The sequence below is a fragment of the Limanda limanda genome, chromosome 12 (genome assembly GCF_963576545.1).
Source record: "Limanda limanda chromosome 12, fLimLim1.1, whole genome shotgun sequence".
Classification (NCBI taxonomy): domain Eukaryota; kingdom Metazoa; phylum Chordata; class Actinopteri; order Pleuronectiformes; family Pleuronectidae; genus Limanda; species Limanda limanda.
In genome coordinates, this window is record NC_083647.1 from 20,242,350 (window position 1) to 20,267,437 (window position 25,088).

Sequence of the window (25,088 nt, forward strand, 5' to 3'; positions counted from 1 at the left end):
ATCTGAGTTTCACTTCCCCCCTGACCAGAGATTAACATGGGGCTTTCTGCTGGTTGAGCTTTTTACCATGATCAGGTGAACAGCGCATGTCAATTCTGCAAAAAAGAAAACACTGATACTGGACTGTATACTAAAGAGTAAATGATATGAAGGACAGTCCCAACATACAGTCGTGTATCAGTGATTATAGACGGATTGATTTGTTCATTTGTTAGAGAATCAAATGAATCAAACCAGTTTCTCACCCTGTTTGTGCACTGATGGCTTCAGACATCATCGGTCACATCCTTATTATAAATGGGGTGGAAATAATAAATCACTTAACACAAGGCAGAGAATGTGATGCCATATTAGCAACTGGCGGTGGGATGAAACTGTACATTTACTTCGTTATTGTACTTAAGTTCTTTAGATTCATATTCAGGTACTTTAACTCCACTAGGTATATCAGCAAATATGTGTACTTTCTACTCCACTACATTCTTGCAATGCACTGGGTGACATGTCCACATTGTTTTTGATATTTTTAAAGGCCATCAAAAAGCAAGAGGAAAATTGGTCCATTGATCCAGTCAGAGCAGGCAGGTGACATTAAGTCCCGCCTCCTCTGTCAATATCACTAATGAAAAAGAAATAGCTGAAGTGGATTGATACACTCGACAAGTACTTTCAATACTTTAGGTATATTTTAAATCAGGTACCTACTGATCTTTTACTCAAGCAGCAAGGTTAATGTGGTACTTTAACTTTACTCGAGCTCACTCGATTTCTGCAAATAAAGATGAATGCTGCCCTCTTGTGTCAAAAGAGGGGAAAAGTCAACCTGGGATCCCCTGTGTCTCTCTATGATGTTTGTCTTTTATCTGTTACTTTTCGTCTCTTCCTCATTTAATGTGCATCACTTAGTGGGCATTTTCCATTTCTCTGTAGTTGTCTGGTTGACATTGCATCAAGAAACTAGAAGGGCACTCAATAGAGTTCATACCTCCGCCAAGAACGAACAGTCCCCTTTACAAAACCACATCTAAATTCACTAGATCTGGATGTTTATCTGGAACACACTCAAATATCAGTTCCCAGATCATGTCTTATTTTTACATCAAATTCCATGAATTATTCTCTGAGAAAACAACGGAAATGTTGAAAAAGATGTGATAATACAGTGAGAAAAGATTCCTTGACCCGTCCCCTGATCTGAACCAGCACCAACATTAATGGGTCTTTTCTTGGTTCGTGCCCCACCACACCAAAATAAATTTCATTGGAATAGGTTGAATAGTTTTTGCAGACACAGAATGATAACACAGGATCCAGTAGCCCCATTCAGTAAACCAGACACAAGTCTATTCAGATCCGCCTTTATTAATAATTTACATGTTTGGATTTTATTTGACAATAGAAGAGTTGTGTTTTCATGGTGAACCTTGATGCATTCCTTTTAAATTCTTCAATCATTCATATCACACATACGGTATAAATGGAACATGTTCTAGTCAAAGGCCACATAACAGTGGATTCAAGCCTGTTGATAGTAGCAAGCACCGAGTGTTTGTGTTCACCACACGAGTGGGTTTTTACTGCATCATGCATCTTTTAAAGGACCAGTGAACCAGGATTTAGTGGCGCCTAGTGGTGGGAAGGCAGATTGCAAACACCTGAAGACGCCTCCACTCACCCTCGCCCTTCCGAGTGTGCAGGGAGAAACTACGGTGACATAAAAAATGGGCTACTACGTTTTGGGAACATGGTAGGCTCAATGGAAGAGGACTTTCAAACCCTATAAAGAGCTTGTGCTACGCTAACAAAACAACTATTCTTAGTTTGAGGTGGTGTTCAATGTAGTGGTGCTCAATAGATCCAACTTACACCTGCACACTGGTTCTTGAAAAGGTACATGTTTGATTTTTTTTTCACTGATTGTCTAAATTTGCCGAAAAACGAGGTATAAAGCAAACGTTGAATAAAATCATATTTAAAACTGATTGATTAAGGTTTAGGGTCTGGAGTGCATGAGTGCACAGGGAAGTAAGAATGAATTCGTACAAAAAAAAAAAAATCTTCTGTTGTGTTAGTCCCAAATAAAAAAACTATGATATACATACTTCTTAAAAGACGTTTAAAAAATACAGGAAATTACCAATTTATAATGTACAAAAAAAAAAGGCCCGCAAAGTCCTCCTCCAGTTCAACAGATCATTTCAAACGGTATTTTTCTGGTACAACACACACACACTAAGGCATCTATTGCATAAGGCAGAGATGAAGACAAAACATTGCATGGAAGTATAAACATCAGATGGGCTTGTGAAGTTTCTAAAAGACCCCACAGAGAGTTGGATTGCAGCGGAGTGTTTTGGGTTCTAAACTGCCCCGAGAAGGTTGAAGGTATAACGACATTTTCCATCGACCACCGAATAACATTCAAAAGTTTCATGTATAAAACCAGACTAAAAACTATAACGTTGGAGTCCCACCTCTTTACAGGAATGGTTTAACTTTCCGTGAGATACGGGTGTCGGATGCTACGACAGCAACGAATATGGAATTCGGCTCGGCTGCATGTAGCTATTGGGACGAGGCACAAGGGTAAGAGAGGTATGGCTTCGGCGCAGAAAAACTGGTGAGAATGGAGATGCACTTTACTGACGATCATCATACGTAAACCAGTAGAGGATGCTGGCTGGTTTGTTTGGATGTTACTGGTGTTAGTTAGGTATCGTCTTTGGAGCCTGGGACTTAGCGGTTGCTCCTCATGGCCTCCTTGGCTGCCAGGATGAGCGGGGTGAGGCTGGACAGAGGCTTGGCCAGCTTCAGGAATGGATGCTAGGGAAAGACAGGCAAACAAAGAGGTTGAGTCACATTTGCCAAACATTCACAGAAGTTTCTTTTTTGACAGATTTACATCTTTGATTTCAGGCTAACAATAAACATTTTTCACTACGTTCTGACAATTTATCGATGAGAGATGATGCCATAAAAAGCCTAAAGAAGGATCTGTATAAAGTTAGATGAGAAGATTGCTGCTAGTCATTTGATATAAAGCAGCTGGTTAGACTTTGCACAAACAGGATGGATTAATTATGATACCAAGAATGATGACGAGAAATAAAACCCAGCAAATTAATGAACTGAGAAAATGATCGTTTGTTGTGCAGGATGCATTTGAGAGATCTGTATTGATACGTTGAGCCAGCGTGAGCGCAGCGGTCTCTTCTACCTGCAGCAGTTCTCTGCCTGAGCCTCTTTTCTCCACGTCCATCTCTAGACAGCGCGACAGGAAGGACCTGAAGACAGGAGACAGCTTCTCTGGACTCTGCAGCTCGGGGGTCCCGTTGGTGGCGATTAAATACAACGCCTAAGACATAAAAACAAGCATGAAGCAATACTTTAGATTCCTCACGGCGCTAATATTTGTGGTCATTATATATTAAGCTTATACTACAAAAATACACAATTCTAGAATAATCTAATACTAATGATCAAATGTGACACCTGATGATCACAGTTGTAAAATGTGATACAGAAACAGCAATAGAAGCCTGAGACAAAACTAAGAGCTGAAGGGAATTTCATTAGTTTTGCAGGTGTTTCGTCATAAATTACATTTTTGACCTCATGGTGGTGCTAGAGGAAAAGTTGGGGGTTCCTCAGATTCACTGTGATTTAACCTAAAACATGCACATATTCATATTTGACTGATTAATGGTTTGAGTTATTAATTTAGTGAAAAGGGCGAACAAGGTATAAATCTTAGGAATTTAAGATATTCCCAGAAAAACAGGATTTTGACATTTGTCCCTATTTCTATGAAATGTTATAAACTAAAAAAAGTCATTGAATACATTCTCAAGCTGCCCTCCCTTGCCACACTTACTCTGAGAGGGTTCTCGTTGAGATACGGAGGCTCTCCCTCCACCATCTCTATGGCCATAATCCCCAAAGACCAAATGTCCACTTTAGGTCCGTACGCTTTCCTGGTCACCACCTCTGGCGCCATCCAGTATGGAGTCCCCACCATGGTGCTGCGTTTGCTCTGCTCCGGAGTGATCTGGGCGCAGAAGCCGAAGTCAGCTGCAAAGAGAGGACAGGGGGGGGAAAAAAGGGTTGATATCATTTTACTGACAGTCCAAACCACACGTAAAATGAAAACAGCGTGATATTCAGTCAGCTATGTGTCTGTGGGTTTGTGCATGTCGGCGTGTGCGCTGTCTCTCACTGAGTTTGACTGATCCGTCCATTCCCAGCAGCACGTTGTCACTCTTGATGTCTCTGTGGATGACCTGGTTGGCGTGAAGAAACTCAAGCGCCTGGATGACCTGCGAGAGAGGGAGGTGAATATTCTTTACAGTTAATGCACTGTTACATAAGCATTACAGAAAAGTTTTAATCTGACTTTTAATAATTTGACTTTTGGTAATATGGAAAAAATAATCATTCAAAGGAAACATGATGCTTCTTCAATGTTTCCTCTACTACGTTATATCGTTTTTCTGCTATGTAAAAGTTCTGCAAAGTTCAAAAGCTGAAACACCTCGTCAGTAGTTCGACCCTTTTTCTTGATTTATGTTGTCTGAAAGTTTTTCACCGATATCTTCTGTAAGCTAGGTGGTCTCGGAAGAATCGTACCTCTCTGCAGACAGCGGCGATCTGAGCCTCGTCCATGCACGTCTCCGTCACAACATCGGTTAGCGAGCCACCAGCCAGGTACTCCATCACCACGAAAAGCTCGTCCCCCACCAGGAAACTGAAAAAGCACACAAACTCAATCAGACTCACACTCAGAACACGTTATCGTACATGTCTGCGCAGAACGTGTGAGGTCAGCGTCACCTATCTACGAAATTGACAATGTTGGGGTTCTTCATCTCCTTCATGACCAGGATCTCGTTGATAATTAGCTCTTTCTTCGGCTGCTTCTGCAAGTTGATCTGTTTGATGGCCACCTGCGAAACAGAGCATCCTGTAAATGTGGTGCCACAGGTACACAGCACACAACCAGGTAATTACATCACATATTTGCAATGCTACCTGCTTATACTGTTAATTTAATCCCTAACTCTCTGTTATAGGACAGTCAAATTCAGGAGATACAAAATTATGCTGGGGAAAAAACATTGATGAATAGATTGTTAGACTTGTTTTTTATAGATTTATTTGCAGGAGGGAAACGCTCTGATAAGAGATGAACTCTTCAAAATTATGTCTTGTAATTCTCGCCAAAATCTGTCCCCCTCTCCCTGGAACATTTTTGAAGGGGGCCAAGGATTTCTGTTTGTTTGTATCAGTGCAGGCATTAAGAAAATCTCAGAAAGGCTCCCAGGCAACTGTCACACTGTAGTCTGACCATAGAATGCTGCTTTTACAGGAGTATAGTCGGTTCTGCTCTTCACCTACAGCGATTCCTTCCAGTATCTCATACTGCAAACATGGCAGCTAACACTTCAGCTGTGTGTGGTTTATTTAGAAAAGTGTGAACTAAGCAGTGTGCAAAATCTGTTAAATAAAAACAGGATTGGCAACCACTTTCACAGACACAGGATTGAGTGACCTTACCTCTTGTCCTGTGGCAACATCGATGGCTGTGTAAACTGTGCCCGACGCCCTGAAAGTCGGAAAAACAGTGAGAGGTGAAATAAAACATCTTTCCTTCTTTTCTTTTCATCCTGCATCCTACAAAACTGTGACTCACCCCTGGCCGATCTTCTCATAGCGAGTGTATTTCTTCTTAGGATCTCCGATACTGACGATGGTTCCTAAGAGTCCCAAAGAAAACTGTTAAGTCAGCTCTACTTGAGCATGAAATAGATGTGGCTCTACCTTGAATTCATACTTAGTTTCTCCATGATCTCCTCATCAGTCATTTTGCCTCCCTTATTTTTCTTCCTGTCAGCCTTGGAGTCACCCTCCGGAGCTGGGATTGGATCTATCACCGACTTCGTGTACACCTGTCACAGCACAGCAAGAGAACATTCAGGAACACTGACCTTTGATGACCTCTCTTAGATTTGTGTGTGGCTGAATATAAATACGGTAATAAACTAAAATTCACTCTGGGTCACAAAATAAATGCCTGACATAAAATATTACTGGGAGGCTTTTATATTTTCAACTTTTCTAAATATCTATCTGGTAATTCCAGAAATGTCTTTCAGAGCATATATGTAAAATGTATCACACTTGATGTAATTTGGACTTTCAATATGTTTAAATATTATTACACTGTGAATAATCAGGCAACTAGAGGCAGTGGCCAGGAATCATCAACCTAACTGACGCAGACAATCACGACAACAGCGTGTCTGAGACAACTGGCTCATTTACGACAACTACAGATGCAGTTTGGGTTTTAACGAACTGAATCGAGCTTCGCCAATCTTTGAATAATAATCTTTTAGCTGTAGTGTGGCCTCAAGGTTCAGCGGACTGAGTTACTGCAGGTCACTTTTACAATTTCAGAAAGAAAGCTGCAACCTGCATCCCCAAAGCCCCTTTCCTTTCCCCAGACAGGCAAGTTTACACTACTTGTATAAAATAACAATCTTTTCAAACGTTTCTGGAAGTCGCATCTTTTCGTCCCGACTCACTGATTTTGTGTGTTCTGGTCGTGGGGCCACAATTGGCGGTGGCGTATCGTCGTCGTCGTCATCGTCGCCGCCCTTGCCGGACTGGGAGGTCGCTGTACCCTGCTTGCCCGCCTGCAACAGCAAACACACGTAGAGAAAAGAGAGAATGAAATTGACTGAATGCATTCAAGGTAATGGATGAAGAGCAAGAGCAGGAAATGGAGGTACTCACCGACTGTGAGTCTTTATCTGCAAAAGACAAAATGAAACAGGAGAAAGTGTCAGGACAGAGAAGCGAGTCTGCACAGTTACAACCCTGGAATTTTATTTCCCTGCTTAGCAAAAAAAGAGAAACTGACCCGAGGCGGAAAAACTGAGGTATTTCTGTTTTCCACTGGTGGAGTCGTAGAACTTGAGGATGTCGAGGACAGCCTGAGGATTTTGTTTCTGCTCTGATTTACTGATATTTGAGGTCTGAAGGAGACGGGCCCACTGCTCTGGCATGCCCTGTACAAACACACACACACACACACACAAATGAAAATTATTATTATTTAGGAATTATCTATCTAATATCCACACCACATAAACTAGCCCGTACTGGTGCCCCAGTGTGTCATGTGAGATACTTACAGTGAACTCTCCAGTGACAGCATCAAAACCCACATGGATGGTGTGTTCAAAGTCCGATGGGGAGGAGATCTCAGGTCTGTCCTTGTCCTTGTCCTTCTTCCTACCTCCTGCAGGTAAAGGTCAATGTCAAGGTATGTGTGTGTGTATAGAGGTGTGTGTGTGTGTGTTTGTGTGTGTACAAGTGTGTATCCCTTACCCTTCTCTGAGGCAAACATAGAGATGATCTTGTTTCTGGACTTCCTCTCCTCCGGCACAGACGGCAAAGGCCGAGAGCTGTGATTGGTCGACTGGGGGTCCTTGGCTCCTCCTCCTTGGCTGCTCATCCTGACAGGGGGGGCGGGGGGCTTGTCCTCACACACTCCGCTGTCACACATTTACACACACGTACACCTGCCGGGTTGGGATTGGATGCAAAAAAATTCGAATGCATTCAAGACACAGAGCAAGTCTGTCGTGGCATGCTCAATAACTAGTGGGTTTTTTTATGTTGGCCCAAAATGCTCCTGAGGAACAGCTGCACACCAGGTAAGGTTTAGCCTCCAGTGACACAGAGAAAGTCTCACGCCGACCCAACTAACGCATACAGGCCCGTATGAGCAGATCAGTGTTGCAGCGTGGGGAACAAAGAGTGTGAGCAGGAAGCAGCTCTGAACCAACAGGCAAAAGTGATGTGTTGAGTCTCGTTCACTTTTCAACGAATGAGGAAGGAAAGAGAGAGATAGAGATAGAGAGAGATAGAGAGAGAGAAAGAGAAAGAGAAAGAGAAAGAGAGAGACAGAGACAGAGACAGAGACAGAGACAGAGACAGAGAGAGACAGAGAGAGAGAGAGAGAGAGAGAGAGAGAGAGAGAGAGAGAGAGAGAGAGAGAGAGAGAGTGGTGATAAGTGAGTTGCTTGGAGAGAAGGAGAAAAAATTCCATTTTCTGATTTTATTCTTCAGCTGCAGAACATACAACTGCTCTCACTACATTTATGTGACAGGGAGTGTTCTAGCTGCTTGGCAGATTATAATTTTACATTACCTAGTTTTACAATCCAGTACAATTAATCATATTATACTATTGGTTCCATGGCTTGTAAGCCCTTACAAACTAACAGAATCAAACTTGCAGAATGATCTTGTCATCCGACACCTATAAAAAGGTGGGAACCACTTAACTAAATTATCCAATTAAATCCAAATATGCAGGTATTTACACTGAGCTGTCAGTTTATTAGGGACACTTTGATTAAACAACGGTCCTGCGATAAAACCCTGACATATATTATCTTGAGTTTACAACTTCAACAAGGAGTTTGTGTTTTTTTATTGCCGTTTGTCTGTTTGTTCGCAGGATTACGCAAAAACTACAGGACGTATACAGAACTTGGCAGAAGGATGAGGTGTGGGTCAGGGAAATTTCATTTGGGTGCAGATCTGTGTCAGAAGGGGGATCCAGGATTTTGTTCAAATGCCTTACCATTGCCAGATAAAGCATTTTTCTACATTTTTGTTGATTTCTCAGACAGTAATTCATGGGTCTTGATTCAAATAAGACATGTTAAGGGGACTGATATTTATGAGTGAGTGCAATTGGGTACAGATCCAAATGTAAATGTGGTTTCCTAAGGGGCCTGTTGGGCCTTGGCAGAGGTATGTACTCTACTGAAGTGCTTGAAAAATGTGAAATGTGTTTCTGTTATTTAGCCTTCAGAGTCAAACAAGTGGAGGACTAAAGAATAAAACACATGAACGACCCTTAATCTTTCTTAATCCAATAATAGCTCTCTACTTTCACCTGTAAAAGATTTTAAATGAAGCACTTACACTTAAAATGTCATTAGTTTTACATATGTTCAGGATGCATTTCCTCCCCACTCAAGTTTGATCCACATTTGGTGATTGTAAACGATCATCTTCACACAGACACACGCGCAAACACCTCAACCGCAAAAGAACCTCTACAAATCTTGCAGCTCTCGCAGTTCAATCCACTCTGAGCCCACGACCTACATTCTGGCTGACATCACAGACAGGAAATAGGAAGCAAACAAAGGTTTCCTCACTTCCTGTGTCTGACCACCGATGACACAGCTCATGTTTGAACCCGGACATGAAAACGCGGCTCAGTTAGATCTGGCTCCTCTCCCCACACAAACCCTCCTCCTGCAGCAGCTCTGCTGAGACAACTTCAAGTGGGAAGATGTATTGACACAGATTCTTTTCCTTTACTCATTAACCAATACGCACTATAGTAAGCCCTTGATGCTATAACAGAAAACACTTTGCACTTTCTGATTTGTGCTGTTCAATAACCGAGCCCTTTGGCCACAAGCTAAAGACACACAAGCACTAACTTGCTCACAATTTTCCCCAAGCTGCTGCCTTATATCTGATACATTCCACTGGGAATCGAACCTTGTCTCACACATCGACTTTGTGCTTACATGTGGCAGGTTTTCACACTTAAGTTCACCTACACTGACCATGAACTTCAATCTTTCCAACATGGCAAGAATCATACCATTACAAAAACACAACCCTAGGAGCTTGTCCACCTACAGAATGTGAGACACCCCCCGAGTTTTCAATACATGCCTCCAAATGTCTTTTCATTTTCTTTGCCTCTTTTATCTGAGCTGCCGAGTACTCACCTGTTTGTCGCCTCTCCTGCGTCTCACAGACGACCAGGTGAACGATCGGTAAAACTGCCGTGTGTTCCCAGGGAGTGTGTGGAGCTTCTTTACTATAGCTTGTGTATCTGCTTAGCTCTCACTGTGTCCTCCCCCCTCTCTCTCTCTCTCTCTGTCTTTTCACCATTCTCAGGGCAGGTCGTAGCAGGCTGCCTCATTCCTCAGTGAGCTTGGATGGGACAAGTGTGTTCTTGCCCTGGCTGGATAAAATTAGTCCCAGTCCAGCCTTGATGTGCATTTTCATAGTCTCTCTCTCCCTCTCTCTCTCTCTCTGGATGTATGTGTGTGTGTGTGTGTGTGTGTGTGTGTGTGTGTGTTGGGAGATGGCTGGCCAGGCTGAGACAAGTTGTCCCTGCGTAGGAATTCCATAGCTGCAGGGCTGTTCTCCTGTTCATCTCACTTACAAACACACACACACACACCGACACACACACGCCCTGTCCTTAAACTCAAACTCCCCCTGCCAACAGGCGCTGCTTTGTGAACACATGAACTGCTCTCGTGTAGCTCTGAGCGAAGTTCTCTGAGCGCAGCGGCTGACTCTCTTGAGGGAAGCGGGCAGGTGCAAACATCAGCACGGCACGCTTGTGTGTGTGTAACTCTCCACGCCCTCGGACTTCTGACACCATTAAGGGATTAAGTAGCTCGGCTCTCGACAGGAGCGGACATAGACCTAGTGACAAATTGAGCGGAACAAGGCCCAGTCTTTATGCAGAACAGCTACTGGTTACAGCTTTAAAAACAGACACTGCATTGTTTTGGATAGGACACAAGACAAAATAATGAATTGGACTAGTGGCGTTCAGAGAGCGCAAACCTCTGTAAAAGGCCCAAGAGTCCCCTAATGAAACCACATTTAAATAAGCATATATCGGTCCCCTATATATACCTGATTATTCCTCAAAATTCCTTAATCATCCGTTCAAAATTACTTAATTTGTTCAGATCCAGGCCTAAATTTAATTGGTAAAACAAAAAAAAAATCCAACAAACGCACCTGGGTGAGAAACATAACTTCCTGGAGGAGGTCATGAAAAACTGCATCAAAAAGTGTATTCTTTCGGTAAGAGACTAACTCGCAAATCGGTTGAGTGTGTATCGTTGAGACCTCGCTAGCACAGCTCCGTCCCCCAGTCGCCGCTGTGCTAACGTGCAAGACGGCAGCGTTTTGTATCTGGGATACTTTGGTTTCACCTCTGGATAGTGGGAGGGAGTGGAGCTCAAAACCAGAAGATACTGGATTTTCAGTAATAAAACACGGAGAGAGGTAGTAAATCAGCCAGATAGCAATTGGTCAACTGATTTCAGTCCTATGTTGATGTGTCAATGTGGATTTTACAAGTGAAAGCTGCAAACGACATCCACGCGTTTTCATCATCGCCTTGCCTCAGAGCCCGGCACGTCGCCCTTACCCTCATCATTTCGGTTCCTCGTTCTCTCGCTCTCTCGTTGGGTCAGAGTACTTTCTATTCCCTGAGTTTGGCCATGCACCGTTGGGGGGGGAGGAACACTTCCTCATCCTGGAACTCCCCGAGATCCAAAAGGAGGGGGGGGGGGAGCCTGCCAACCAGAACGCTGCAAACACCGCGGCCAAGCTGTTTACAGGAAGTGGACAGCCAGCCCTTTGTATTTGGCTTCTATAAAAGGACATTCTGTGTAGGACTTCCTGGAAGGAGTGATGAAGCCTGCAGACACAAACACACGCGAACCACTTCCACCTCCTTTTCATTCAGTGACAGAAGCACAAGATTCACACAAGATCCAAACAATCTGACAAAAACACACACACATGCACCATACGTGTGCACACAGACACACAATCAAACACACAGTCTGAGCTGAGTAGCCTGTGAAGTCACTTCACTGATTACAGGTCAGGCAGTGAGTGAAGCGTAAACACGCTGCCCCAGCTGCACACCCACACTGAACACCTTATCCTGTTATTCAAACAGCTGCCTCAGCCCTGTGTCAACATCACCACGGATCAAAATCTCCAACCTGGCAACCTGACGTCCAGGGAAACTGTCGCCTCCTCACTCCACGGTTTGGCCCAGGTACAGAAGGAGCCTCAGGACTCAAAGCACCAGTCTGTTTCAGTTTGCAGGGCCTGGAAGCATTTGAATGTCTGGTTCAGTGTCTCTGCAGGATCAACAGTCTGGACTGAGAAATCACAGTCTCAGATTTAAACACTGATTTCATGTGTAGCGTTCACAGACAACGCCAGAGCTTTAGAGATACAGAGGTACAGAGACATAACTCTCCCATTGAAACGCTGCATAAGATACTGCCATGTAAACAGCCAAATCGAGTCATAGTCAAACTAATTATCAAATTTAAATATGTGGAGTATTCCGACCTTATTTGTCCTATGTAGACATGTATACGTCTTAATCGCATTATAACGTCCTATCAGAGTTTTCACGACTATTTGTGACTTCCACATACGACAGTTGCCATCTGCTTGATTACGTAATGTCTTATTCAGAAAATTGTTGTCCGAATGTTGCCGTTGATCTAAATGTAGTCACTGTTCCTGTTTTCTAGAACCACAAGTCACATATTCACACATCCTGTTTAAACTTGAATTGAACAAAACCCACAAATATTCTGTTTAATATCACCTAAGACAAAACAAAAAGGTTTGATATTTAACAGTTTTACCATAAAACTTGATCGTAAATAACTTAACATAAAAAGAAAACACGCATGTTTTCCTGCATTCATTCTGAAAAAGTGTTCACACCAAGAAGAAACATAACTGCAGATGTATTGATATGTCAGTGAAAGGCAAACCAATCAATAAATATTTCAGAGTTTACGTTTCCTTCTCCATTTTTGGCCCGAACATCCTAAAAGAGTCTTAAAGAATTCATTGTAAGAAATCTCTTTATGTGTAATTTGTATTTAACCGTAGATTTAAGGTCCTTATCGAGCCAGATCACCACTTCCCTTAGTCTGATATTGTTATAATAACAACATTCAAGTACTATTACAAGTGGAAGTCTTTGCATCAAAAAAATCCCACAGTGAGTACAAGTACAAAACTATAATGGGATTAAAAGTATCAAAAGTACTCCTTTCGCAGAAATATGGCGTTGCTACATGTCTGAATAATAAACTTGTGCAATATGTTCATATTCATCACATAAATTAATCATATTGAAGTCATGTGAAGTGAAATCACAAGTGATCAAGTTTCAGAACCCAGAGCTGGAAAAAATTACCCATCATCCAACACGGCATGTTGTGTTAAACCAGACATTTAAAGGCCCGTTGTTTGAAGTGACACAGACCCACTGTGTGTATGTCACCACACATGTTATGTACAGACATCACATGTTATTACAATGAGGAACACTAGCCATTGATCTAAACTACAAAGCAGGAGAAGCCACTTTACACCAGGATGTGGATTTCTCTTTGATATAAAGAGGGGAAAAGTTTCTTTGTTAAAAGTTTGACATAATCGAACCCCCCCCCCCACACACACACACACATTCCGGATGAAGTAAAAAAGTGAGTGAATCCAAGTACAATGCAAGTACAAATCAGACCGAGTGAAATCATTGGGTAAGGCTCGACTCACCGGTTCCTGTCAACCGCAAAGTATCACCCGCTGCTTCTCAAAACTCCAGGTTCGACTCCGATGTTTCACAGACTTTCAACCGGAGTAAGAACAACTATTTACCGGCCCTTTAGTGCAGCTTCTTCCCCCCCTGATCGAGCTCTGGGCCTGGGCTTCTCTCTCTGCTCGGCCCGGGGAGGAACCAGGCGAAGAGGAAGCGGAAAGTCGTAGACTCACAAACCAAGGAACCGGGACTTCGCGGCTTCCGTAGCGAGGTCGCGTAGACGTGCTGGAGGCGTGACCTTAGTTTTCAAAATAAAGTAAATCTAGTTTGATCTAGTGATTTATAACAAAAATCAATTTTGCATTTGTGGATTTTTTTCACTCGAAGTTAGTAATAGTCAACTCGCCATGACTACCAGAAGCTATGGGATACAACTATAACACTGACAATACATCCTTAAAGACCAGACACGTTTTGATTTTATATTGTTAAAAAAAAAATCTATACACAGAGGCGTATACAAATAATTTGTAGTGTGTATCATTTCAAACATGTCATAGATTAGATTTTATTCTGAAGGCTCCTCCCGGAAGTGGAAGCCTAACTGCAGCTGACTCCTGGATACTAATTTTCAAAATAAAGTAAATCTAGTCTTGATTGAAAACTTTAATAACTGCACTATTTCTCTAATACTAATCAGCATTTATGTTATGTTGATTTATAACAAAAATCAATTTTGCATTTGTGGATTTTTTTTCACTTGGTTAGTTAGTAATAGTCAACTCGCCATGACTACCAGAAGCTATGGGATACAACTATAAACACTAACAATACATCCTTAAAGACCAGACGCGTTTTGATTTTATATTGTTTAAAAAAAAAAATCTATACACAGAGGCGTAAACAAATAATTTGTAGTGTGTATCATTTCAAATATGTCATAGATTAGATTTTATTCTGAAGGCTCCTCCCGGAAGTGGCAGCCTAACTGCAGCTGACTCCTGGATACGAGAGCAACACAGAGAAAGAAGCTCAAACAGCAGAAATAAACAAACTACGACACAGAGGAGAACACAGTAAGAACGACCGGTCGAATAACAGCGAAGCAAAGTGTAGACTGTGTGTGCAGCTGTGTGTGTGTGTCTGTGTGTGTGAACGCGGCGTCACACAACACCCAGCGCAGGATTAACTTACAAGCTAACACATTTACCAACGTTAACAATCAAACCGCAAGCTAATGCTAACAACTGCAACCGTCACGCAGGCTGGAGCCGTTACTGGCTAACCGGTTCATGTCACCGCTTCTCGGCCACTGGACCAGGTGACGGCGGTGCCTTGTTATCCAGTCATAGTTATAGGTGATGCTAGTTTTTTTTTCTGCAGCTACAAATCCTGAAAGTTATAAAGTGTGCACCTGCCTAAACGTTTCCTGCTTCCTGTGTTGTAAAGTTTTTGTGTTCCTGGATGTTTCCTTGTCGTTGGCTCCATCCCTGACACCGGTGGGGGGGTTGGGGGTTCATCGTGTCAGCTGATCTCTGCTGCTGCCTGTCCAAACTCACATCCCTCTTTTCTGTGTCCCCAGTGTCCTCTCCAGGTGTCCAGATGGCTTTCCACAGGTGGGACATGCCTTGGGGCAGCTACACAGACGGCGACCTCTTCTCGGACCCCCATGAGTCCGACACAGAGACCCTCTCCCAGGCCATCAGAGCCGCGGCGGCCGAGGAGCCGGACGCCGACGGCAGCGTGCTGTTTGGATACCTGCAGGGCACCGTGGTGGGCCTCAGGTTCTACACGGGGGTGGTGAGGACCAGCACATCCCACTACACTGATTTCACAAAAGGAGACAGAACATCCACTTTGCAGGGAGTTAGTGATGTGATGCCACTTCACGGTGTCTCAGCAGCAACTCAAAATCAAACCCCAAACAATCTGACACCCGTCCTGATCCGATCACATGTGGTCAGCTCTAAATTCAGGTTTGAACACAGCCAATTGTGTCCTCAATGCATCCTGAGATCCAATCACTGGCTTTCAGAGGCGATCTGGGCCACCTTCTTTTCCCTGCGCCACATATTTAGGACCGGCCGCTCAGCTGAAGTCCTCTGGATGAAACATTTTCTTTACACTTCTCACTGATGGTCCAGAACGCTGCTACAAGGCTGCTGATCGGACCCCTCGTCGCACTCGTCCTATCTTCTCTACACAGGCTCCTAATTGGAGGATTCATTTTAAGGATCAAACAGATAGATGCACTAGCGTACACATCTCTGACCTGCTTCTACATCACCAGCAGGTCACTTAGTACATCTGACTCACATGTACCTGATGAAACCATCATACTCTGTTTGTCTCATATTTCTTGACCCACACTTACCCTTCCATTTCCCATCCATTCATCCCTTTATCCTCTGTTCCCTCCCTCCCTCCGCTCCTCTGCCTCTTAGGGTTACTACTCATTTATTCAAAGTGCCCCCGGTGTGTAGTTTTGCAATCGTGTCACGTGTTTATCGTCTCGTTCTTATACCGTTTTGGTTTTCAACAATCTTGCTTTGGTGAAGCACTTTGAGTCTTTGCTCCGTGAAAGGTGCTACACAACGGAACTTACTGACTATTTCTCTGTACAGGTGAATCAGGGGGAAATGGTCGGCTTAGTGCGTGAGCCGCACAATCCGTACGACCGGAACGCAGTGATGGTCGCCAACATTTATGGCAGCCAGGTGGGACACATCAAGAGGGAGCTGGCAGCAGCTATGGCGTACGTCATGGACAATAACATGGCTAAAGTAGAGGGGTGAGTACTAGATGGTCACTGGCCTGTCAGTGTCAAATCTGCGTTTGAAAATTCCACACTAACACCTGACTAACCCTGAAATCGATCAAAAATGACGGCTTTGACATTTGATTTTCTAGATCACTGCTTATTAACATTATTTTGGATACATTAATTCGTTCCTTCTCCTGCACCGGTGCAAACTGAGCACCTGTGAGGAGAGCTCAGTTAAAACCTGTGTGTTTGTATCATTGCTGGTGTCTCTGCTGTGTCAGGGTGGTGTACTCGGGCACCAAGAACCAGTACAACATGCCTGTGATGCTGTCGTTCTGGGGGGGAGAAGAGAACAAAGATGCCGTGATTGAATCGATGGCACGCCGTGGATTTAGACTGACCACAGGTACAAGCAAACCAACAGGTATCCAGCCTCACTTGCCTCCTGGTGGAAAACCACCTCACACTGATGCACGCAGCTCACGATAAGCGCTTTCAGACATGCCCTCTGGGTAAAATCCAGAGAATTGGCTACAGAGTATACCCAGACTTTGCCTTTTTCTCTCTTGACGTTTTCGTCAGTGTCTTCCACGTGCATGAAACTGTTTTTTCAGCATGAGATACGGAGGAACTGCATCTGAGTCCATTGCTTGTCTGAGAGCAGCTTGTGTTGTATCACAAATATCAGCCACATCACAACCTTCACTTCTAATCTGTGTGTTTATCTGCATGTGTTTGATTGCAGGTGCAAATCAAACATCAAGTGCATCTAAGAAAGGTTTGACCATCCCACTAACTGCAAAAGAGGTAAGCTACTCAATTTCAATTCATAAAGGTATATAGCATAAACTGTATACATTTAATGAAATATTTGCAATAAATGGGAACAGTTATCTAAACGTATCCAAAAAAAACAAGGGGGCAACATCCTTCCTCTTTTCTTGATGTGCCAGTTTTTGATAATAGAATCAGGGTTTTTGTTTCCTTAAAATTAAAGTGACACAATAACACTTTTACAGAGCAGCAGCGCCCTCTGCAGCCAGACTAGGCCATTAAGTCTTTTGGGTTTAATAGGTTTATTTATTTAATAGGTTCATGTAGAGAATATAGTCTCAATGCCTTCACTAGGGCTCTAACAGTGTAGTCCCATTCACAGAACTGAAACACAATGGTGGACATTACCCATGATCCTCAGCTTCCTGAACCAGAGGAGTTGCTGCTGTAACAAACTCAGTTTGGAATTCTTCATATTTTTACAGTTTCCTGCTGAGTACTGGAGATAAACGCTGTTTTTTAATAACTTCTAAGTCTTATTAAGTGGTCTACAGTTCAGCATTAATCCTGAACTTGGTGGACAGTTAGTTGCACACTTCTCACAGGCGATCATACCCACTCACCAAAGTTACATAAGTGCAAGAACAGAGGTTTAGGGTGAGGAGGGTGAAAGAAAACGGCCCCATTCTCCCTATTTCAAGTCAGTGAATGATGTCTATTTAGAGAAGTCATTGTTCCTCATTTGATTGTGTATAAATTCCATGCTAAAATGATGATAAGAGCCACATTTGCAGTCATGTCAGAGGATTAAATAATGTTTTTACACATATCTTTTTTTTCAGCTGAAGAATGCATTTGATAATCTGTTTGAAGATCTGATGGAGAGTAAAGACGGCGAGAAAGAAGCTGTTGAGGTGCGTACATGATATTGAATTCATGAATCTCTGCATCTTTGTATTTCATACTATTCTCAAAACAATTATGTCAAAAACAAATGATTTTTATTTGTGTTTCTTATTGTTTGATATTATTTTCAACCTTGATTTCCACAAAACGGAAAACAATATCCAAAAGTCTGTGAATCTCTGATATTAGTGTTTTTGTTTATGCTGTAGAATTAAACATCGGAGCTTCCCGTACATTCAACTCATTGTCTGTGTCTCTGCGTCTTTCTCTGCAGTCTGTGGTCACTCCTCTCCTGCCGCACCAGAGACAGGCCCTGTCCTGGATGTGTGCTCGAGAAAACAAATCTACGCTGCCGCCCTTCTGGAAGAAGACAGGGGAGCTGTACTACAACACGCTCACATGTTTCTCTGCAAAAGAAATACCAGAGAGGGTTCGAGGAGGAATACTGGCAGATGACATGGGACTGGTGAGTCACACACACACACACACACACACACACACACACACACACACACACACACAGAATCTGTATCTGAAAACCTCTCTTTGTGTCTTTCAGGGAAAAACTCTGACAACCATAGCTCTGATCCTCACCAACTTTCAGAATGGAAAGCCACTGCCTGTGGAGAGATGTGTAAGTGTAGCTGTGTTGAACATGACCTCATTCAGGTCTAGTATTAACATCCGTCCTGATTGACGCGATCATAAGTGGTCAGCTCAATGGACGTGTGCGAACACACACACACCTTGGGGACGTATTTGAATACCAGACGAACTTAGCTGTCCACTTACAATCTGAATTCTCAGGACAGATGTACACAGCCTATGTCCTTTTCTGTCAGTTTGCAGACCGACTTGTTGTAAACCGCTATAACGTCTTTGTTACATTTATGCAGGAGAAGGGGTCCTCATCCTTTACAGCAAAAACCAAACCCCAGATGTTCTCCAAACTAGAAGGTAAACAACACCTCACATCGATTTGCTGCTGCAGATGTACTGATTTCTTCATCCCTCAAACTTACATGTAAGAAAACAGCAGAAGAGCTCTAACCACAGAGGTGATGTGGGTGTTTGTTTCAGGGAACAGCAACACAACTGATGGAGCAGGAAGGAGCTCAGACCTGTAAGTGTGTTTTAATTGAATATGACACACTGGCATGATATCGTCACTATTATAGCAAAAATGGTTGCTCAGGGTGTATTTCCATACATTTCTCCATCTATTTAACATTTTCCCCCCTGCTCTGTGAGATGTAACAATGTTATGAGCCCTGTGTTTATTGTGACATAACTGGATGAGTGGATTGTCTTGTATACGTCAGTCCTCAGGCGGAGGTGATCTGTGCTGATATACCGGACATTATGGAGAGAACGAGTGAGTCTGAGAAAAGTAAGAACTTACACTGAACTCCATATTTCTTACCCTTTTTCACCTCTGAGTATTTGACTGGATTATTTAAGCACTTTTCTCATGAAATGTATTTCTACCTCACTTCTCCATTTGCAGGTGTTAGCAAAGGAAAGATGAAAGCCACCAAGCGAAAGCCCAGTAAAGGTGCGATATATCATATATGCATGTTCAAGGCTATATGTGACCAGTGAATTTTAGATTTGGATTTTTATTTGGTTGAGAAGGTTTCACTTAATACAATGGTTTTATTTGGTTTGTTTAAAGTAGAGCCTGACTTATATAGATTATTGGGGGTGGGGGTGATAACAATTTTATTTGTTAACAGAGTTATTAGATTTCTGATACGACAAAGAAATGTCATTGAGGCTTGAACTTTTACAGGTTAACCATAATCTTTGTTGTAAAATAAAAACGATAAATAAAAAGAAAACACAAATACAGCCAAATATATAGACCCTAACCCTCTTGTGTAAAAGTATGGCTCTAAATCACTGTAATGTGTTGTGCCTGAAATGCAGTGGCCTCAGTTCTGCTGGAGGACCTGGACTTCACTGCAGCGCTCGGTGGCGCCGCATCAGACACAGCCCCGAAGAAAAAGAAAACTGCCAACAAGGCCAGTCCCACAGCAAGTGAGTTCTGAAAAAATGTTTTTACGTGATTTTAATTTAGTGGAAGGAAAGTTGAACTCTTGGAGATGTGTGTGTGTGCCTTTTTTATTCGTCCAGGTATGGAATCCTTTCTCCCTGAAAGTGCAGATGACTTATCAACGAGAACAACTCTCATCGTCTGTCCACTCTCTGTGCTCAGCAACTGGCTGGTAGGAACACAGCCTCACACAACAACACACATAGTCACTTTACACACACATTGAAAACGGAAACCTTGAATCTATCAATTGATCAGATGTCCACTGAAAATTAATCTGCAGCTTTTTAAATGCGAGAACTTGATCCTTTTCTTATTCATGTGGAAAAGTAAATTGAAAATATTTGAGTTTTGGACCGATGAGAGGATAAAACACGCAGTTTTATAACTGCTAGTTGTAATTGGCATATACTGACAATTATAGACAAAAATTTGCAGATTAATTATAAATGAAAATAATCATTATTTGCAGCCTGATCTGTTATTTTACTTGTGGACAAGCTGAAGAGGAAAACTAGCTTCTCAGCAAAGAGCTGCATTGAATCACCAGCTGCATTCTCAGTCATGAAGAGTCACGTGTCATGTTTTCTTCCTCTGTCTTTCGTGTGTGAGTGCAGGAGCAGTTTGAGCAGCACGTGCATCCCAACGTGAAGCTCAACGTGTATCTGTATTACGGCTCGGAGCGCAACAGGAGCAAGAAGTTTTTGTCCTCCCAGGATGTGGTGATCACCACCTACAACGTTCTGTCTGCTGACTTTGCCGTATGTGAATCCTGTGTTTGTCAGTGGCCGCAACATGTTCTCACAGAAAAATAAACACTGGAGAGAAACTGTTGAATAATTCCTTTTGAAAAGCACAGTTATCCAGTGGTAATTGAATGTCTGTTGTGCATCTGAAGGATATGTCTCAATTCAGACCAGTAGGCAGATAGAGATCAGTTTACTTTCTTTAAAAAACTGATCAAATGCATTTGTTTCTCTTTCAGAATAAGAGTCCCCTCCACGGGATCAGTTGGCTGCGGGTCGTGCTGGATGAAGGACACATCATAAGAAACCCAAACACACAGATGAGTAAAGCCGTGTTGGACCTGAAGGCTGAACGCCGCTGGATTCTTTCAGGTACACCAGCCTGTAAACACGGAAGCTTATGAGGATTATTGTTCCTCATCTATTCATGAACAGTGGAAACCGTTTATACTGATTGTGTGTGAGGTTCAGTCAAATGAATCACTACAAACAGGAGATTACTTCTCTTGATTTCTCTCTCTCTCTCTCTCTGTCATTTTTAATATTTGTATTCATTTCAAACACCACAAAATGCTCCAGGTACTCCGATCCAGAACAGTGTGAAAGACCTGTGGATGCTGGTGGCTTTCCTGCGTCTGAAGCCATTCGATGTGCGAGAGTGGTGGAACAGAGTGATCCAGAGACCCACGACTCAGGGAGACAGGGACGGCCTGCAGTGAGTGCTCCTTCATACTGTACATTACATTGCTACAGTGTAGTACACCACACTACAGATCACCAAGATGCTTCTTTATCTCATACCAATCTTATTCATTTAGAACATTTAAATTGACCCCGACAGTTGCCAGTAACGAACAGAAGCGAGTGGAGCCAAATCAAATATTTTTAAACTTAGGACACTGATGCTGTGTGCAGGAACCTTCAGACCCTGGTGAAGTTCATCACCCTGCGGCGGACCAAGAGCAGTGAGGCGAATGGGCGCCCCCTGGTGTCCCTGCCTGAAAAGACTGTCTACGTGGAGCAGGTGGAACTGAGCCAGCAAGAAAGAGAGGAGTACGAGCTGGCACGCAACGAAGGAAGAAACACCATCGGCAGGTGTGTGTGTGTGTGCGTGCATGTTGGAAGACAGCATGTTAGTAAGGAATGAACTTGCAAAGAATAAAGACATGTGGCTGTGGATGAATGCATTTCGAATGTGATAATATTAATATATTGTTTTGTATAACTTTGTGTGTTTGTTTGTAGATATGTAGCAGAGGGCTCAATGCTGAGGAACTATGCTGATGTGTTGGCCATCCTGATGAGGCTTCGACAACACTGCTGCCACCCCGATCTACTGGCGAAGGTTTGCTCCGATTTAGGTAAAAGCTCCTTTTTCTCTTTTTTTCTACTATATTTAATTCACTGTGTACTGTGTTGAAATGAGTAGTTCTTCTGTTTTAATGCAGATTTCAGAAAGATTTCTCTCCTCTGACATCATTTGAATCAAATACATTTTCTCCGTGCCCTCACTTTGTCTGTAGGAGCGGCAGCGACGCCCACAGAGCTGCGGGAGCGTCTGATCGAGAAGCTGCGGCTGGTGTTGGCCAGCGGCTCGGACGAGGAGTGCTCTGTGTGTCTGGACTCGGTCCGCCACCCCGTCATCACACACTGCGCACATGTTTACTGCCGGCCCTGCATCGCCCAGGTCATCAGCACTGAGAAGGTACACGTGGTGGGGATTGAAAGAGCAAGTTAACTCTGAAATAAAAGTGATTATTTAGCTGTTAATTTCTGGACATGTGCATGTAGGAGACGGCGCGTTGTCCTCTCTGTCGAAGTGAGATCAAGACCAAGGAGCTTGTGGAGTTTCCACAGGAGGAAATGGAAGAAGAGAACAGTATGAATTCTGAGAGGTGGAGGACAAGCTCAAAGGTACACTGCTCAAATAACCTAACAGATAATGAGGGAAAAAAAATCTGTAGACTATGAAAAATGCAGGAAATAATTCCTTTTAGAAGTTCAAAAAAAAGTGGCCTATAAATCAGTTTAATTTTGTATCTCAACAGTATATAAAACAAAAATTGTTCACCATATTTACTAAGCAATGCATTTAATTAGTGCAGGAAATTATTCCCTTTTATTTAATTCATATTTTCTATTTTGCTTCCTTTAACATGATCAACATCAGCAGGGAGGACTCAAAATATCTCAAAAGTTTGTTTTAAAATCCCTCTAATTGAAAATGAAATACAAACTTGCCTTGAGTTCCTTCATTTCATTCACACTCAAAAGGCCTCAAGTGTTTGTACTTAAGATCCTGGGAGCGTTTGTGACTCTTTCCTTACTTCTCTACTCAGACGTCATGAGATAAATATTCACGTTGGCAGTGTGACAGCATCGGAGAATGGACATGTACGTTTCCATTTGACATCAGTGTTGTTTGTTTGTGTCTCTGCAGGTGCAGGCGCTGATGGGAAACCTGCTCAGGCTGCGAAGTGAAGACGGCAGCATTAAAAGTTTGGTCGTCTCTCAGTTTACGCGTTTCCTCACCATACTGGAGACTCCACTCAGGTAACACACACTCAAATGTATCTCCCCTCTAGTTAAGTCATTTATTTATTGTGGTGGAAAAAGGTTAGTGGTTAAAAAACATACTTTTCTCTCATCTTCGTCCTCTCCCCTCTTACCCAGAGAGCACGGTTTCACTTTTGTACGTTTCGACGGCGCCATGAGCCAAAAGAAGCGGACCCAGGTGATCCGGGAGTTTCAGAGCTCCGCGGCCGACGGACCTGCCATCATGCTGCTGTCACTCAAAGCTGGAGGGGTGGGGCTCAACTTGACCGCCGCCTCTCGAGTTTTCCTCATGGACCCTGTAAGTACCTCAGTCGGCGAGGTATTGGATGGCAAAATGAAGTTACAGACTAAAATAAAGCACTTAATTCTGTTACTCTAGCATTAATAGAAGCCCTGTGATAAAACATGTCTTACGAAGACTTTAAATACAAATAGAATGTTGCCCCTCTAATCTTAATCCATAAACTGTTCCACAGTTTGGTTCTAACAGCAACCAATTGATTGTGTGGTTGTAGGGATCCTAAGTGGTCCATGAAATGTCTGTGGTCTGAATCGTGTCTGTGTGATTGAATGTGTTGTAGGCCTGGAACCCAGCCACCGAGGAGCAGTGTATCGACCGCTGCCACCGTCTGGGCCAGAAGAAGAAAGTCGTCGTCACCAAGGTCAGAAACCACAGACTCCATGTTTGTTTGTAAAGTTGTTTTAGGGTTTGCACTGAAAGTTTAGTGTATAGCAAGTTCTGCATCGTAATTTTTTTGCACTGTATGTTGTGAAAAGTACAAGGATTTTTGCAATTTGTTAGTATTTTTAAATGATTTCTTCTATGCATATCAGTTCTATATAAGAGAATGTTACGCAAGAAAGTTCACTCACCATGGAATATTTTGTGTTTTGCTGCAGTTTATTGTGAAGAGTTCAGTGGAGGAGAACATGGTGAAGATCCAGAGGCAGAAGCAGGACCTGGTGGAGAAGGCGTTTGGCTCCACAAGCACCGAAAGTAAATTGTCTCCCATCGACGACATCAGAGCTCTGATGGAGCTGTAGGAGTCCGATGCTGGACCTGAACATTAACATGGAAACGACACAAACTGTTCATTTTGGTGTCGGACATTTTGAAAGGTTTTATTATTTTTTTTACAGTTGCTCATTAATGTTCTAAGTTCTGTTTTATTTAATGAGTCACGATTTGTTCTTGTTCACTAACGTTTGTTCTTGTAAACTCAACGTCTTAGTTTGTCAGTTGGATAAAACGTGTAATGTTAAAACCATCGTGGGCTCAAATCAATTAGCTGCAGCCCGACACGCAGGACGAATAGTTTTTCATTCCACACTCACACGAGGTCAATGTGACTGTTGACCTGACCGTAGATACATTATATCTAATCAGTTCATCTTTGTGACAACTGGTAAATGTTTGAAGAAATCCCTTGAAGGCTGACTTGAGGTATCTTGTTCGAGATGCCAAAAACATGTTTGTTAAACCACCGTGACTTTGACCTTTGACCACACATACAGCTAATTATATAATCTATGTGTCTCAGTGAGCCTGTGTGCCAAATTTGAAATGATTCTCTCAAGGTGCACTTAAGATAAAGCACTTACAAGGCACAAATGGGGTTTGTAAGCTTCCAGTGACATTTACCTTTCACCTTCCACCAACAAAATCGGTTTATCTTTGAGTTCAGTGAACATTTCCCTCAAGGTGTTTCTTTAGCGTTCACTAAACCAAGAGTGTCTTTTAAAGAAGCTTTGACCTTTAACCTACCAATTCTTATCAGTTATGGTTAGGGATTCTCTGGAGGGTGTTCTTGATATATCATATTCACTTAAAATTAAACCTGACAGGAA

General features: G+C 42.7%; 2 protein-coding genes across 6 annotated transcripts; one reads left to right on the plus strand and one right to left on the minus strand.

Annotated features, from left to right (window-relative positions):
• Positions 1-1,342: 1,342 nt before the first annotated feature.
• On the minus strand, positions 1,343-13,642 carry LOC133015603 (serine/threonine-protein kinase PAK 2-like). 5 transcript variants are annotated; one of them, XM_061082839.1, is made up of 16 exons: positions 13,456-13,642; positions 11,868-11,976; positions 7,393-7,586; positions 7,197-7,303; positions 6,923-7,070; positions 6,796-6,812; positions 6,585-6,695; positions 5,831-5,945; positions 5,690-5,753; positions 5,554-5,602; positions 4,831-4,943; positions 4,627-4,744; positions 4,217-4,316; positions 3,875-4,071; positions 3,218-3,355; positions 1,343-2,823 (listed from the first exon to the last, which is right to left on the minus strand). In XM_061082839.1, the coding sequence occupies exons 3-16, from the start codon at positions 7,568-7,570 to the stop codon at positions 2,737-2,739; spliced, it is 1,542 nt and encodes a 513-aa protein (XP_060938822.1). In that variant the 5' UTR covers positions 7,571-7,586; positions 11,868-11,976; positions 13,456-13,642; the 3' UTR covers positions 1,343-2,736. The 5 variants fall into 5 exon arrangements, with proteins under 5 accessions (XP_060938822.1, XP_060938824.1, XP_060938821.1 ...); XM_061082841.1 differs by lacking the exon at positions 11,868-11,976 and having other exon boundaries at positions 7,393-7,559; XM_061082838.1 differs by lacking the exon at positions 11,868-11,976.
• An 810-nt stretch (positions 13,643-14,452) lies between these two features.
• On the plus strand, positions 14,453-25,088 carry hltf (helicase-like transcription factor). Its single transcript, XM_061082490.1, has 25 exons — positions 14,453-14,514; positions 15,021-15,238; positions 16,063-16,229; positions 16,484-16,626; positions 16,948-17,009; positions 17,819-17,890; positions 18,157-18,348; positions 18,442-18,516; positions 18,779-18,839; positions 18,963-19,005; positions 19,205-19,272; positions 19,390-19,437; positions 19,812-19,922; positions 20,019-20,110; positions 20,556-20,699; positions 20,924-21,056; positions 21,264-21,399; positions 21,600-21,779; positions 21,930-22,045; positions 22,208-22,389; positions 22,476-22,598; positions 23,125-23,237; positions 23,358-23,538; positions 23,822-23,902; positions 24,141-25,088. Coding segments are annotated over exons 1-25 (2,886 nt in total). The 5' UTR covers positions 14,453-14,513; the 3' UTR covers positions 24,285-25,088.